We start from the raw sequence: 14,443 nt of genomic DNA on the forward strand, positions 1-14,443 counted from the left end.
AAAAATAATCTTGCTTGATGTTAAATTACAACACACATGTATATATTTCCGTTACGTCAAAAAATATATTGCGATAAAGAAATTATTTTATCAGGCAAGTTAAATACAGTTTTATATAGTTTATGTGAATGCAGTTGACAATTTCGTAAAACCATGCTTTAAATTAACAAGTTAATGCCGACGTTTCCGACATAATTTTTTCAGCGATTAAAAACAACTTTCCTCTTGCTCCTCTACATTCCCATTCCATATCGCCGACAGTGCCGCCTTACCCGTTTAATTTCCGGCACGCCTCGTCGCCAATGCAGCGACGAAAGTTTCCCACAATTCAGCAGAGATAAAGCATTTATTGAATCAGATAAAGTTTAATTTATCGCACTAACACATACAAATACGATGGAAATGTCACTCGTTTCGATAATCGATAAGCGATTCCGTTCGATCGTTGAATTTAACATTTTTATTTCAATCTGTTTAAATTTTGCATGCTATCGCAGAACAATTGAAATAGATACGTGTATACATATGCCAGCAAGAATTAACTTTTATTTAATCAACGAAATATCCCTTTTTAAACGCTAACTTTATACATTACGATGATTTTACACGATCAGTATTTCCGTTAATTGAAAGAAATTGATCTTTTTCAAAATCACTGATAGACAAGATTATTCTAGAAATTTAAAAATTGTATCGCCACGAAATACGATTTGTGATTAATGAATTATACCGACATTGTATAGATACCATGACAAGTTTTCCAGTTCGAAAAAGCTCGGAAAGAATTCATAAAAGAAACGCAGAACGAGAGAGTAAGGGGGAAAGGGAAAGGGATAGTGCACGCGTGACTGGTATCGACATTTCAAAATTGCAACGCTCGTGACGTCCATTGTCACCTATATTTCCGCCTTCTTCAACTTCTAGAAAAAGTACGTACCTATTTTTGACGAGAGAAAATCGAGGAAGGCTGCCGGAGTCGAGATCTGGGAGGTGGAAGATAGAATATGTTGTCCCTGTCAAATGTCCGGAGACAAGCTGAAATTGAAGTAATATACAGTCCTTGCTCGTGCACGCGCGAAGGTGCGCCTTTAATACCATCCCCGAGAGAAGGATGTTTCTTCGCCGGCAAAAAATTATTGACAGTATGCCGATAAAGTACGTTTGCAGAGTTATTACGGTACAACGTTTTTTTTTTTTTTTTGCAGCACGGGCAGTCTTGAATATGAGATTTCACGTCAGAAAGTGCCGTCTGGATTTTTATATCGCAATTTCGCATTTATTTTTATTTTTTTTTCTTTATTTAAGCAAATTTGAGATGAATATAAAGTGGATATAACTTTGCCTAAATTTGTCAAGAAATGTGAAATTCATTCTGAGACATTTTAAGGATATGTTATACTGCTGTAAATAATACGAGAAACAAAATTGTGTAAATTAATAAACTTGATTGGTAGAATATTTTACTCGACGGGAAGAATATGTGTGTGTGTGTGTGTGTGTGCGAGGGGGGAGGGGGGAGCGAAGGAAGGGGGAGAATGGATGCAAATATTAATGAAAACGAATGAGTTTGACTCTGAGGTATACAAGAATATTTTATTCGTCGAAAGTAACAAATATACAATCTCTCAAATAAATCGTTGATTTAAATCATGTCTGTTATAATTAGCTCGTTTTATGCGATCGCGCGTTGTTCGGACTCTAGTGCGCAACGTGCACCAATGTCCTCCTATACTCTCGTATATCGCGATCTCTGTATTGTCGACACGCATAAAAGGGGTAATACGGCGTTCACGAAAAAAAATCTAATGTAACAATAAACGGAAGTTTATACGTTTACGAAACCGAAGTAATTTTGGCACGATTTTCAGAAAAAATAATAATCATTCGCTCGTGCTCGCGTGCGTCCGTGTTAACAAATCGATAATTGCATCAAGGTGTTGCGGATATTGCCGATCCGCTCAAACTTTACTTGGTGTCCTATATATATATATATTTATATCTATATATAACATATATTTATATAGAAACATCCATCTAAAATGGATATATTCATCTGCGCGCGTGTTTTTAGTATATGTATGTACATGTATGTCCGTCTAAATGCACAGTCCCTAATTACTTCGTCACAATTATATACGGTTTTCTTTTACGCGGATTATACCGCCCATGAATTCACGGATAAGCATTTCTCGGTCCTTAATTCGATGTCCATAGGATCTCCCTCAAAAAGGAATTCTCGGACTTGCCACTAATTCACGTTTATATACAAAGTACTGACGCGTTTGTCGCGCACAATTAAGGCAGTGTTTCGATGAGTCCGTTCGGAGAACCCTAGTTCTCCTGCCTCCTTCTCGTTCTTCCCTTCCGCGCGTACTCCGACGATCCGGCTCACTGTATTCACTGATCGATTTCGAGTTCATCGGTCGCCGTTTGATCACCCACCGATCGCGGTTCCATACACTGATCGTTCGTCGCGGGTGGCCATACAACGGTCTCGACTTTCACTCATCGCTGGGGAAACGCTTCTCGAGATCCGGTTTTCTGTTTATTCAGAGCCACGGGCCGAGCTGCGCCTCCAGAATCGTGGCGGCGTCGGTTCTACCCATTATTCTAAGATGGTTCAGCAGATCCGTCACCGCCGTCGGTTCCCGATGCCTCGCCTCCCACAGATCGAGAATATGCTCTGTCGGGCTGGCCTTAGTCGCGAAGTAATTGATGTACCTGTTATACGAACGAAGACACCGGCTGCGTGATTACCGAGAAAAGTGGTACAAGCGGATATATCGCCGATGAAATAGAACACACGTTTCGAGTAAATTTATATAACGTGATGTGATGAGCAACTAGACACCCCATCGTGATATACAACTTTATTACGTTTAGACATTATCGACATTATAATTTTTTTTGGTTAATTATGCGAAATGTAAAAAAATTTGATAGACCATTAATCATATTAATCATCTTAGAGAAATTCTTCGATTTTGTTATTAAAGCAAATATTTGCTATCGCATGCTGTTTTATCTGCATTGAAGGACACGAATCTCCTCGCATTAACGAATGTATTTTATATAGTCTGTGTAAACATACTGGCGTATCTAAAGAAGTCTTAGATTAAGTATAGAGCAAAACGAGAAAAGTCAAAGCCACTAACCTGTCGACTTGAAGCCTTTGCGCCAGCATTCTCCAATCATTACCCAGGGCGTTTGGCGGGTCTAAACATTGGCAGAGCTGCTTCCTCAAGGATCTCGTAAACCGAAAAGGTCGTAGTGTAGTTGAGTCAGTCGTGGCATTGCTAGCGTGTCCGCTGCTTACCACAGTAACTTCCCTGAGTGGTCTCGTGACGCTACCCGAGGAGATTAACTGTTTTGCGCCATCGTAAACGATTCTGAAGACCTGTCTCGTGTCAGAGTTTCCTTGCGAAACTTGCAGCTTGTAGCTCCTCGTGGTGGTCGGGCCAAAAGCTGTATCCAGGCCGAAGGTCACGTGCTTGGCATTCTCCTGACAGTTCCAAACGTCCCGGAACGAGACTTCCTGGCGTTCCGTGGGCGACTTGCTTTGCCACTCGTTGCCGACTTCTTCAAGACTGACGCAGAGCGATTCCCCTTTGTCTTGAAATAGCAACGTGCGCGGTTTGTCCAACAGATAGCCTCTAATCTGCGATTCTCGATCGACGATGGCTTTCATGGCTGCTCTCGTATCCTCCACGGCATAAACTCTGACACAACACTGACCAGCCTGGCTGGCGAAGAGCGCTAATCGCAATCGTTTTGTGGCGATCGAATTCTCGCAACTCTGACCGGCTAAAACGTAACCGCGAAGTTGTTCGGTCACAATGAAAGCCTCCGCGTGATCCAATTGCGTGAACAACGGTGTATTGATAGTCTCGTTGCCTAGAGTTAGCACTCTGCTCCATGTAATTGACTGGTGATCTTTTGACATCACCGATGACGAGCCGTCGTCGACGTTAACACCGTCGCACGCCCAAACGCTCAGTTCCCAGGTTGCCGGATGCAACATGGCGCAATGCTCGAATTGAAGGATCACAGGCTTGTTGAAGGTCGCCGATGACGGACCGCAAGTCACCACAGCCGATAATTGGGTTATCCCATCTATAGGAAAAAAAAACGGGATCCAGATTCGAGTCGTGTATGCGATATCGAGAAAAATGAACCATTGTAATATCATTATCGAGCTTAATGTCGTTATTGTACGTTATCATTATCGCCGCGTTACAATTTCCGCTACATTAAACTTTCACACTTGATTAATTATATTTAATATACTTTACATGATTTAACGCGCACATATGATCTTCCAATGAAAACAAATTTATCGGAAACTGTTAAATCTTTTCTTTTTCCATAAACAATTTTATTCTCGTTGTTCGTGACACAAAAGAATCGGTGTAATGGTGGTCTATATTGAACATCAAACGCAGGGGTATATAATCCAAAGCACATGCGGGGAACGGCATTGATATAAAAATAACATCGCCTTATCGCGAACGTCTCGAATGTACATTTGGAAGGTTCGCAGCTGCGATCGTAAAACTCGGCATCTGCTTCTCGACTGCTTCTAACGCGCGCAACGCCATGAATAATTTGCACTCACCGGGTAATCGGGGCCTGTAACGATCCTCGTTGAGCACCGCCAAATAGAGTTCCGCCCGGAGTGGCTTGGGAACGGCACCCTCCGGTACCGACATGGAGATTCCAGAGTCCGGAAGAACCAGCAGGGCGCCACGCGTGTTCACCGCCGCTCTGGCGACGTTCCCGGCTTCCAGCTTTGGCAACCGGACGCTCTCCGAGGCGACGTTATACGTCGAGTCCGAAGACGGGTAGGAGCTAGTTACGCTGTTCTCGCTGTCGGAATGGATCTGTTTGTCGCTGCAGGACTCTTGCGTCGACGTGCTCGGTGTGGGTGACATTGGCGACGGTTGCGGCGCGATCGACAAGTGCGGTACATCGTAGTGATGTTCCGAGAGGGATCTCGACATCGACAGTTTCGGGTCGAAAGGATACTCGTAGCAGGCCGGCACGCTGGTCGCCGTCACGTCCGGTTGCAGGCTCAGCTTCTTGTCCTGATCCGGGAAGAACTCCGGTTGGAATTCTGAAATGTACACGGCCGAGGTACGGCTCGTGGGTATCTCTGAGCGCTGCGGATAAACGCCATCGAGATACTATTCCGATTTTACATATGAGCTACGATCGAACTCGCGCATTTTATTCATCGTTACGTGATATACATTGCGATATATCATATTGCGATTAGGTTCTAGGAAAATTTAACAAAATTAGCAATATTTAAAAAAATATTTAATATTTTTTTCTCGTCTAGATTTTTATCTCGAAATAGTATCTTGCTCATGTCTAATTACGCCCAAAGAATCATGCGAGAGGTTCGACTTATCATAATACTAAAAAAATATTATAGGAAACAATTTTTACGTAACTAAAAAGTATATATTATGTAATATAAATATTTACTTTGTTCGTGCAATTAAGCGTTTAATTAAGCGTAAAATAGTTGTAAAGAGAAAATCCAATCTTTGCCAAAAAAAAAAAAAAAAATTACGTTTTATATTAAGTAGATTCTAAAGTTATTAAGATGTATAATTTTTGTTGTGCTTGATTTAATGTTACGTACACACCAACACATATTCGTTTTTATTTTTGAAATGCTTACCATTACGAGCCATGGAGTACAAGGAATGATCGCGACCTTTGCGTCGCAAGAGTCTCGCCAGAAAGATCGCCAAGCCACCAATTACTACACAGGCGACCGTTAGACCGACATACAAGGCTACATCCATCTGGCGATTCGCTGTAAAAATTACATTGCAAATTTATCTATCTTTCCCAATTATTTAAAAAAGGGAAAAAAATCGTGAATCATGCGCGAAATGTTTTTCTTAAATAGGAGGATATAACGCTTATTATTATAAACGGTGTGAAAATTGCGAGCAATTTTATAAGTTGCGTGAAACAACCGCATCGTTTCCTCATGAATACTTAACGTCGTAACTTTTATTTACTTTTTACGCGAGACTCTCCTTTTACGGAGACAAAAGAAGCCCAAAAGCTAAATATTATGAGCGCCGTAGAAAAGTTTTAAGGTTCTTCTCCATTTACTCTCCGAGCGACAAGCTCGTTTCCTTTGCGCGCGCTCGTTTTCTTTAGCGCGTCAGTTTATCGTTTTACAGCTCCGTGTTATTTCGTACGGCTATAAAGATTCCAATCATTATTATCGCTGCCATTAACGTACGTAATAAAAGCACTGCGACACGAACACGCTTCGAGCGGAATAATAATCTCAAGTCTTTACCGCGTCGCGTTCGATGTGGAAGGAAGAAAATCCATCGGCGAAAACTGCGGCGTGGGAAACCATCGACCGAGATTGCATCACAATGTAGCGGATATTTAACGAAGCATGCGGCGTACAGATCAAATTACACGATGATGCATCCCGTCCTCGAGAATCGCCCGCGCTTATGCAAAAACGAATTCATCCCAATGCTTTATGACCGCTGTTCCGGATATATGGATAATGGGAGTAAATGCGAACGAAGGAAATGAAATTCTCGCAAAATAAAACTCGGCCGCGTAGTAAAACGCGGCGGCGCGGAAGCTCTCGCCGCAGTTATCTAAATTATGGGCAATTTTTTCTCTTACCGGATTACTTTTTGCGTGCTTAACCATTCACGAAGCTGCCCTGGTGCTCTGCGACAACGAGACGACGTAGAAAATGTTTCCCCCTCCCGCGGTCGTAAAAGTTTTCGAGAAATACCTCAACTGCCTGCCATGCGAGCCTGACACTCTTAAGCTTCTTCCAATTTTAGAATGTCAAAGCCATACGAGGTCGTAACCCTGCTACGTGACTTTCGAGCTCAAACTCTCTTTCGCGGGATCATGTGTGCCTCGTTGGCGCGCGCCGTGTTCTCGACACGTGCTTCGCACGTCAATATACGACAGCGACGAAAATGCATACGAATTCGGAAAAGGGATTTCGAAAACGCAATAGTTCCACATCGTTACCCGCAGGACGCGACAAGACGGAAATGCGTACGACTTCTCACCCTCCTTACGGAGGCAGCAAGAAAAATTGGTTTTTCGTAGGGATATCGGGATTTATTTTTTTCAGACCATTGATAACGCTTTATAACCCGGACCTAATGTATCCGAAGCTATTTTTCATTCTCACTTGCGGGAGATCGCAATATTGCGCAAAAGCTTTCATGTTCTGTCAGTGATAAAAATTTATCAAATTTTCTTTATTATAATTAATTAATTCTTTATATTCTTTATATAATCTAGATTATTTTTATATTTATTAAAAACTTACTAGAGAGTTAATTTATTTTCTTATCATCGAGATAATAATCAATTTTAATAAAAATAAATAATAATTTGTTCTCAACGCGCTTAAATATCGATCATCGTGAGCCTGTCCATTTTTAATGTTATCTCGATTGAAGGGTATTGCGTCTTAAATATTTAAACCAGGGACGCGTCCGGGATGACTCAAGGTTCTCGCAAGACGCGCTTGTCGGCGTAAGGCGGTAAATCGCATCACGTTTCTCCGGCGGCGGCGCGCGGCCGTATCTTCCATCTATATTTTATCGCCGCTTTCAGGAAAATCGAACTCACTTCTGGATTCAAGAGGCGGGGGGGGGGCGGGGAGGAGAGGGACCGTTTCGGGGCATCCAGCCCCCTCGAGGAGAGAGAGAGATCCAGTCGTGTACACGCTCGGCTCTACGCTACGGGATAATGGCACTTTATTTGCATGCGCGATCAATTTCCCCCTTCCGTGATGAGGGCGTAACGGCTACCGATTACATAATTTTCTTCGATATTAAAGCCGGTTCTCCGCCCCTCGGCGCAAAGAGGGTAGAGAGAGAGTGCAGCCGTATCGCGTGCAACTTTGATGTGCCTCGGTCGATAGAATTGGCTACCTTAGGGAAGCGGGGGAGAGTGAGGAGGATGGCAAGGGGTGGCGAGGGGGAATGGCGTCTGTGCGGACCAGTGTGGGCCACCCTTGGCTACCTCATTGTTACGATTGTTTGAATCGACGCAACGAAGGGTCGCGACGATCATGACGGGCCCTTCGCGGGAGCGTCAATAATTAACCAGTCAAGTAATTAAAAGTAAATAGTAGCTCCGAGCTCGTTATTGACGCGGAAAAACGCGTTGGCAAATACGTCGTGGTAAAGCGAGAGATATCGCAGGCAGTCGACTTGCTCTCTTTTCATCCGCGGGAATTATATTTTTAGCATAAGCGCGCGTCGAGAGATCGACGAGTCTGATGCACAACGCGGGCGACTCGATTTGCGTTATTATACCGGATTAATGAATAATGCTAATGTTCACCGCGCCTGCATTCACGCTCTCTATTTTGCCGTCTTTTTCATGGCGCATAAAACATCTGATTTGAATGGTATCAGATCGTCGGGTATAGCGCCGCGTCGCCGGGAATATAAATGGCGTGCACCGCGGGCGTGAAGAATCCATCCAAGAATGTCGCACGACGAGTTAAGGACATTTGCTTCGCGGTTGAGCGCCTTGGTCGCGCCCTGCGCGCGAGGGAACCTCCTACTCTTCTCATCTCGTTTTATTTTTCTCGCGAACATCTACAAATCCGGAACGAATCGGAGGAGGTTCGAATACATCGCGGAGAGATCGTAGCTTATCTAATCGAGAAAGTTTTCTCTTTGCAGAACGCTTTGTCGACCAACGAACGGCATGGGAAACGACGCGAGGTAAAATCGTAAAAGGAAACGGATCGACGGAGATTAAAAGAGCGAGAAAATGCTTTATTGCTTGCCCAACTCACCTTCCTCGGTGAAATGAGCGCCGCCCACCTTCACATTGCCGTTGACTGTAAAAGGAAGCGTCGGTAAGTTGGATAATTAAAGGATTTCGATAATATCGAGAAGTCTTCTCTGATAAATTATTTTGGAAAACTGCCGTATATTTACTAGTTAATACTATTTGTTTTATACCGTGAGTATATACTGTGATCTACTCTATCAAAATTTTACAACTAAAAGAAAATTATGTGGAAATGACTTTTGAAAAACTCTTTTAAATAATTAAACTAACGATATAATTGCGTAGAATAAAATATCTTTCGATGAAATGATCGTTACTTTAAAAAGTTTAAAATCATAAATGATACTTATTTTTACATTACGAGAAAATGAAGAGTCTATCCGTAGTTTGAAAACTTATCCGAAGTATTTTGTAAGAACTTTGCGAAACGTAAAAAGATTGCAACAAGCGTAAAACGTAATCAAAAGGTAGGAAAGTTTGCCGGTAACTTACCGTTGCACATACCACCGGTGCAATTCGCCACATTGATATCTCTGCCCTGGCAAGATCGTCCGCCGTGGCTGGGTGGCGGCTCGTCGCACGATCTCCTTCTCGTGTGCGTGCAGTCGCTCCCACACACCGACCATGCCGACCATCTGGACCATCCACCGTCCACAACTGGCGAGAAAAAAAAGAGGAAGATGGAGATCCCCCTTCGTTCAGAGTTGTTAAGACGAGTCCGATCGACGTGCGGCGACAATAAAAAACTTGGACGGGACAAAACGGGCTCGTAACTCGGCGCGTATCTTCGCGGTCTCGTTCTGAGCATACCATACTTGTCAATTCGGTTACGTTTACTGCCGTTGTTACTGGCTCTTACAACGACGTTTATTTCCCTTTCATATAATTGACTCGTATCGACACGTTTTTCCTTTAAGTCATCACGCGCGAAGGAGAAAAGAAAAGAAACAGAGGATGGTGACTAACCGCGCGCCGAACCCGTTTACATCCTCAGTCTCTCGTTCCAAAGTCGGCTGCTTTATTGGCACTTAAGCGCCACCGGATAAACAGCGCGGTGCGCTTACTTTCCGACATAGTTTACTACGTTTTATTAAAACGCCCTTACATACGCGGTTGTAGCTGCGGTCGCGCTTTAATTTTCGTCCGTAGCCGAGGGCCATGATTCATGCACATGTGAAGGACTTACCCAGGGTGTTAGTGAATTCCTCCAAAGGGCCGGCTACTCCAAAGTGAGCGAGCGTTAAGGGGAATAAAAAGTGCGTCGTGAGTGTCTCTCGCGTGAAAATGCCAAAAGAATATCGGATCGATCAATGTCTTAACCATTGACGTATAAAAGCAGGCATCGATTTTCCTCGAACGTTATTCCAGGGGGCTCAATCGTTTGCATGCACTCTGCGTGTTCTTTACGAGAATAGCCATAGATGCTTTTAAGATGTCGCAAATGTTTCGAAAGGTGAATACGATTTAAAAGACTTCACCAAGAGACTATGACGTGCGCAATAGATATGCTCGACGTAGAAAGAGAACGAATAGAGAGAGAGAGAGAGAGTGGAGATCGGGTCGTAAATCAAACGAGATTTCTCTCTTCAGTAAATCGGGGTAATATCGTCTCGACAAAACCGACTTGTCCATCGTTTGCGCGACAAGAATTATGAGAAGAAAAAGAAAGATATCTTTTTTCGCTTGCTATACGTTAAATACTTTGAACGACGTTATCTTAGTAGATTAGAACAAAGAAATATATGAAAACAGGCAAGAAGATTCCTCGATAGAGAGAGGTTTCTTCTTCGAAAGTCTTATGCGCGGCCGGATAATGAATTCAAGGGACTCACCGGGGCAAGCTGTGTTGCAGTCCATCTTTTGCTGAGACGGGCCGAGGCACGGCTGACCGCCGTTCATGGGCGCTGGATTCGTGCACGTTCTCGTCCTCTTCTGACCGCCTTTCGCGCATCGCGAATGGCATTCCGACCAAGAAGACCAGGAAGACCAGCCACCGTTAACTAATCCAAACCAGCAAAAATATTTTTGAAATGTATGAAATGAAAAAATTTATTTTTTTATTCACTATTAATATTTAGATATTGAACGCTATGCAATATAATATATAATAGATACAAGCAGATCTAATTATTGTATACTTTTTTTTTTTCAAAAAAATCATTTTTGAAGGAGAAGAAAAAATCGTACAAACTCTTACCGTATACTGTTAAGCTAACTGGCTCGCTTAGTCGTTTTGCGGCGATGTTTTCAGCGACGCACGTGTAATTCGCCTGATGACTAAGTTTCGCTTGACCAATGAGTAGGTGGCCCTCGCTGGACACCAAAAGTGTATCCGACTCAGTGTCCACAGGGATATTATTTCTTAACCAGTAAACTCTAGGTGGCGGCACTCCTACCGGAGGCAAACACCTGAGCTCGGTGCTCTGGCCTGCTTCGACGGATACGGAGTATGGTGGCGATTCGAATTGTTTCTTCAAGTCTGAAAAAAATTATTTCACGTGCCCGTCTTGATAAATGTGAATAATGATAATGAACAAAATTATAATTTGAAGTATTTTAATTTTTTTTTCTTTTTTTTATACGTAATATTTATGAAAGAAAAATATTAATTTATATATGTATACAAATATCAAAACCTTTTTTTTATGACATAATATTTTTTCAATTTTTTTTGATAATTTATACGATGTTTCTTTCTATCTCTCCAAACGCATTTTTACGTCTAGCTTTTGAGTTATGTAATTCTGAAATTGGCCAAGTGGTTGTCCCTTTAAATTGATTCTCTTGGAAACTCGACGCTCATTGCATTGCCGTCAATTAAGGAGCAGAATTAAATAACGACTTCGCTGGCAGGAGAATCAAGATAATTAAGAGGGAACAAAGACAAAGTGAGACGAAAAGTCGACTGTCCCCAGAATCCTCGCGGCGTTTATTTCAAACCTCTTTGATTCACGTACTTGAGTTACACACCGAGAACAAGAACTGTTTGACTTAAAAATAAAAAAATATAATCACGCGTTGTAATTTGCTATGATAATATCGCTACACATTGCTACACTTTTTATTCGGTTGAAAAATTTTGTCGATGAAATAGGAAATTTAGAATCTTTTTCAGAAGATTAATGGATCGATACAATCTTACTTTTATATATGTATATACTTACAAGCAACATCGATAATTGCCGGCTGGCTCTTAATCTGTCCTGATCCAGACCAAGCGATGCATTCGCACTTGAATTTATCCTTGCTAAAGTACTCCTCAATATGATCCCTCGTGATATTGAGTTCGCAATCGACGATCCTTGTTCCCGTATGGGGATCTACGAAATCCTGCTGCTGAGAATCCTCCGCCCTCACATTGTTACAACGGAAATAAATCTGCAGCGCGTGAGCGGCCTTGCAATGTAGAGTTGCGGGTTTGTTCTTCACGACGAAAGAGTTTATAGGTTCCGTGAGAAAAACTGGTAAATGACCACCACCTTCGGAAATCAACTCGGTGTCGCTGGCTATCGTAGCTGAAGGCACATCGTCTTCCTCTAGGAGATACGAGTCCTCCTCCTCTGCGGCATCTTCATTTTCTGACACAAAAAGAAATAGTTCGATTTTTAAAAAATCGGTTTTTATTTTTTTATAGGCATTTATAATGTGCACAACAATATCATAAATATCCATATTATTTGCAAAAAATATAAAAGCATTTCTTTTATTTAATATATTTATCCGCTCTGCAAATCAATGTCGCGGAAAAGCTTTTATGTTGAAATCAATAATAAAATGTGACAAAGATATTAGAGACTATTACAACGTAATGAATCGAGTCGTTTCCGTACTATCATTACGCCGCATTTCATTATCAGCGAAAATCTGACGAAGCGGCATGAGAGAGAGCGATGTCGTCTACATTCTGAATACACCGTAATCGTAACTCACGGTTCAGTTATTAATTCGATGACGATCATTATTCACCGCGTGGCACGTTCTATCGGAGTCGCGAAAATTTTATATTCGCCTGTCAACACAATGGTGTTGGTCCCTACTGTAAATCCTGACGCCCAGCCATTAATGCAGGCGTCGCTTCGCGCAGGCCGACTAGGAAACGCCGGCTACGAACAATCGCGCGGTTCGCGCTGCAGTAATGAATTTTCGGATTTACGCGGCTCACCGGTGCACAAGTCCGATGTATTTTCCGTCAACGAGTGGTTAGACCTTTATCCCCGTGCGACATTTGGCCGGGGGCCACAATTTAACGTGCCTATACCGTCGCCTCTTTCACTCTTTCTCGTTCTCTTCTCTCTCTCTCTCTCGCAAAGCTTAAAAAAATTCGACGCGTAATAAACCGTCCGCGTATTCCGTTTTTTATACAGTGCTCAATTTGTCAACCAATGTCCGATATCGAACAATCGGATGTTGCACTTGTGATATAAATACGAGATGAAAATATCGTATGGTTGTTAACACTAGCATGAGATGCGTTCGCACTTCGTTTATATCAAAGTCAGTGAATTGCAACGGCGGCGCCGATGCCAGATAAACGCTATGTGTGTTACGGAATCAATACAGATGCACGCATTGTCTTACGATTGATTGTTTTAAGCGTACGAAGGAACAGATATATAGCATTTGATCATAATAGTTTCGACCGATAATACACCAGTGTATGTACGATTGGTTTTCTCGGATTTTAGATTTTAATAGATTCGCGTTTGTTGGTTAATTCCATTACGTGCATTTGAAACGAATATTTCTCACTCGACAAAATCGAGGGGGCACGTTAAAAAATATACAGCCGCCTTTGTGAGAAAAGAATGAAAAAGAGAAAGAGAGGGGGAGAGAACGATTGACGACGACGATGACGTTACAATGGGATTGGCAATAGTCGAGGGGTTCCCCGAACAGGGACGTAACGATGACGTCGGAGTCACAGGCAGAAATTCGGTAACGCGCGACGTACGAATACGAGAGACGCGTAAGTAAAATAGGATTTTCATCGGTTTCCGATAATTCGAGCAAATCGAATGGCCGATAGAACCCATCGAAATCATTCTATCCGGTTTCTCCTGATGGTGAATTCATCCATACGAATTCTCGTTAGCCGTTTGGGAGCATGCGACCAGTTCGTTAACCATTTCGAACATGCGTATAGCTCATCGCTGCATTTATCGGGAATTTTATTGTACGTATTTATATGCGGCGGGGATGTTGTAGGAAAGCATCATACGACGAATCGTTGTATCGCTGATCGTATATCTTCGACATTATTACGTAATATCGCGTACAAGCTGAAGGTTTGGCGTTTAATATCGGCTAGAATGAAATAACCATCAGCCCCAATTGGTTTTATATCCTCTTTCTTAATTGCAGTTGCCTTGAGCGCGTTTACGGCCTTCTCGTTTTGCGAATCGTATGCGTTGTATAATTTGTAGCCATGATCTATTTGTACGGTGGGGTTATATAGTAGCGTTCTCTGATAGTGGCTTTTCCAACACATTGGATGCATAGAAAGGAAAGAGCGCACGCGATAACAAGACGCGGATTTAATCGGGTAACGTCACGCGATGCGCGGAAAGTGGAACGAGATGGAATGGGATTTTCATTGCTTCCTGACAATTCG

At 42.5% G+C, this 14,443-nt stretch overlaps 1 protein-coding gene and 1 long non-coding RNA gene across 4 annotated transcripts in view; one reads left to right on the forward strand and one right to left on the reverse strand.

The window, feature by feature from the left end:
- Positions 1-14,443, forward strand: part of LOC126848419 (uncharacterized) — a 216,526-nt gene that overhangs the window by 96,051 nt on the left and 106,032 nt on the right. The window contains exon 2 of the long non-coding RNA XR_007687258.1: positions 8,718-8,896. This is a non-coding gene — a long non-coding RNA (uncharacterized LOC126848419). The remainder of the gene's footprint in view (positions 1-8,717; positions 8,897-14,443) is intronic.
- LOC126848371 (netrin receptor UNC5C-like) overlaps positions 1,567-14,443 on the reverse strand; it is a 30,777-nt gene continuing 17,900 nt past the window's right edge. Inside the window, exons 3-12 of one of the 3 annotated variants that reach the window (XM_050589217.1) lie at positions 11,997-12,410; positions 11,030-11,311; positions 10,665-10,832; positions 10,019-10,051; positions 9,325-9,489; positions 8,834-8,878; positions 5,690-5,827; positions 4,616-5,113; positions 3,156-4,113; positions 1,567-2,721 (exon numbers count right to left, since the gene is read on the reverse strand). In XM_050589217.1, coding sequence (XP_050445174.1) covers positions 2,550-2,721; positions 3,156-4,113; positions 4,616-5,113; positions 5,690-5,827; positions 8,834-8,878; positions 9,325-9,489; positions 10,019-10,051; positions 10,665-10,832; positions 11,030-11,311; positions 11,997-12,410 — 2,873 coding nt within the window. In that variant the 3' untranslated portion in view covers positions 1,567-2,549. Of the gene's footprint in view, positions 2,722-3,155; positions 4,114-4,615; positions 5,153-5,689; positions 5,828-8,833; positions 8,879-9,324; positions 9,490-10,018; positions 10,052-10,664; positions 10,833-11,029; positions 11,312-11,996; positions 12,411-14,443 lie in introns of all 3 variants that reach the window. The other 2 variants (XM_050589215.1, XM_050589216.1) reach the window with 2 other exon arrangements.

This window comes from Cataglyphis hispanica, chromosome 3 (genome assembly GCF_021464435.1).
Source record: "Cataglyphis hispanica isolate Lineage 1 chromosome 3, ULB_Chis1_1.0, whole genome shotgun sequence".
Lineage (NCBI taxonomy): Eukaryota > Metazoa > Arthropoda > Insecta > Hymenoptera > Formicidae > Cataglyphis > Cataglyphis hispanica.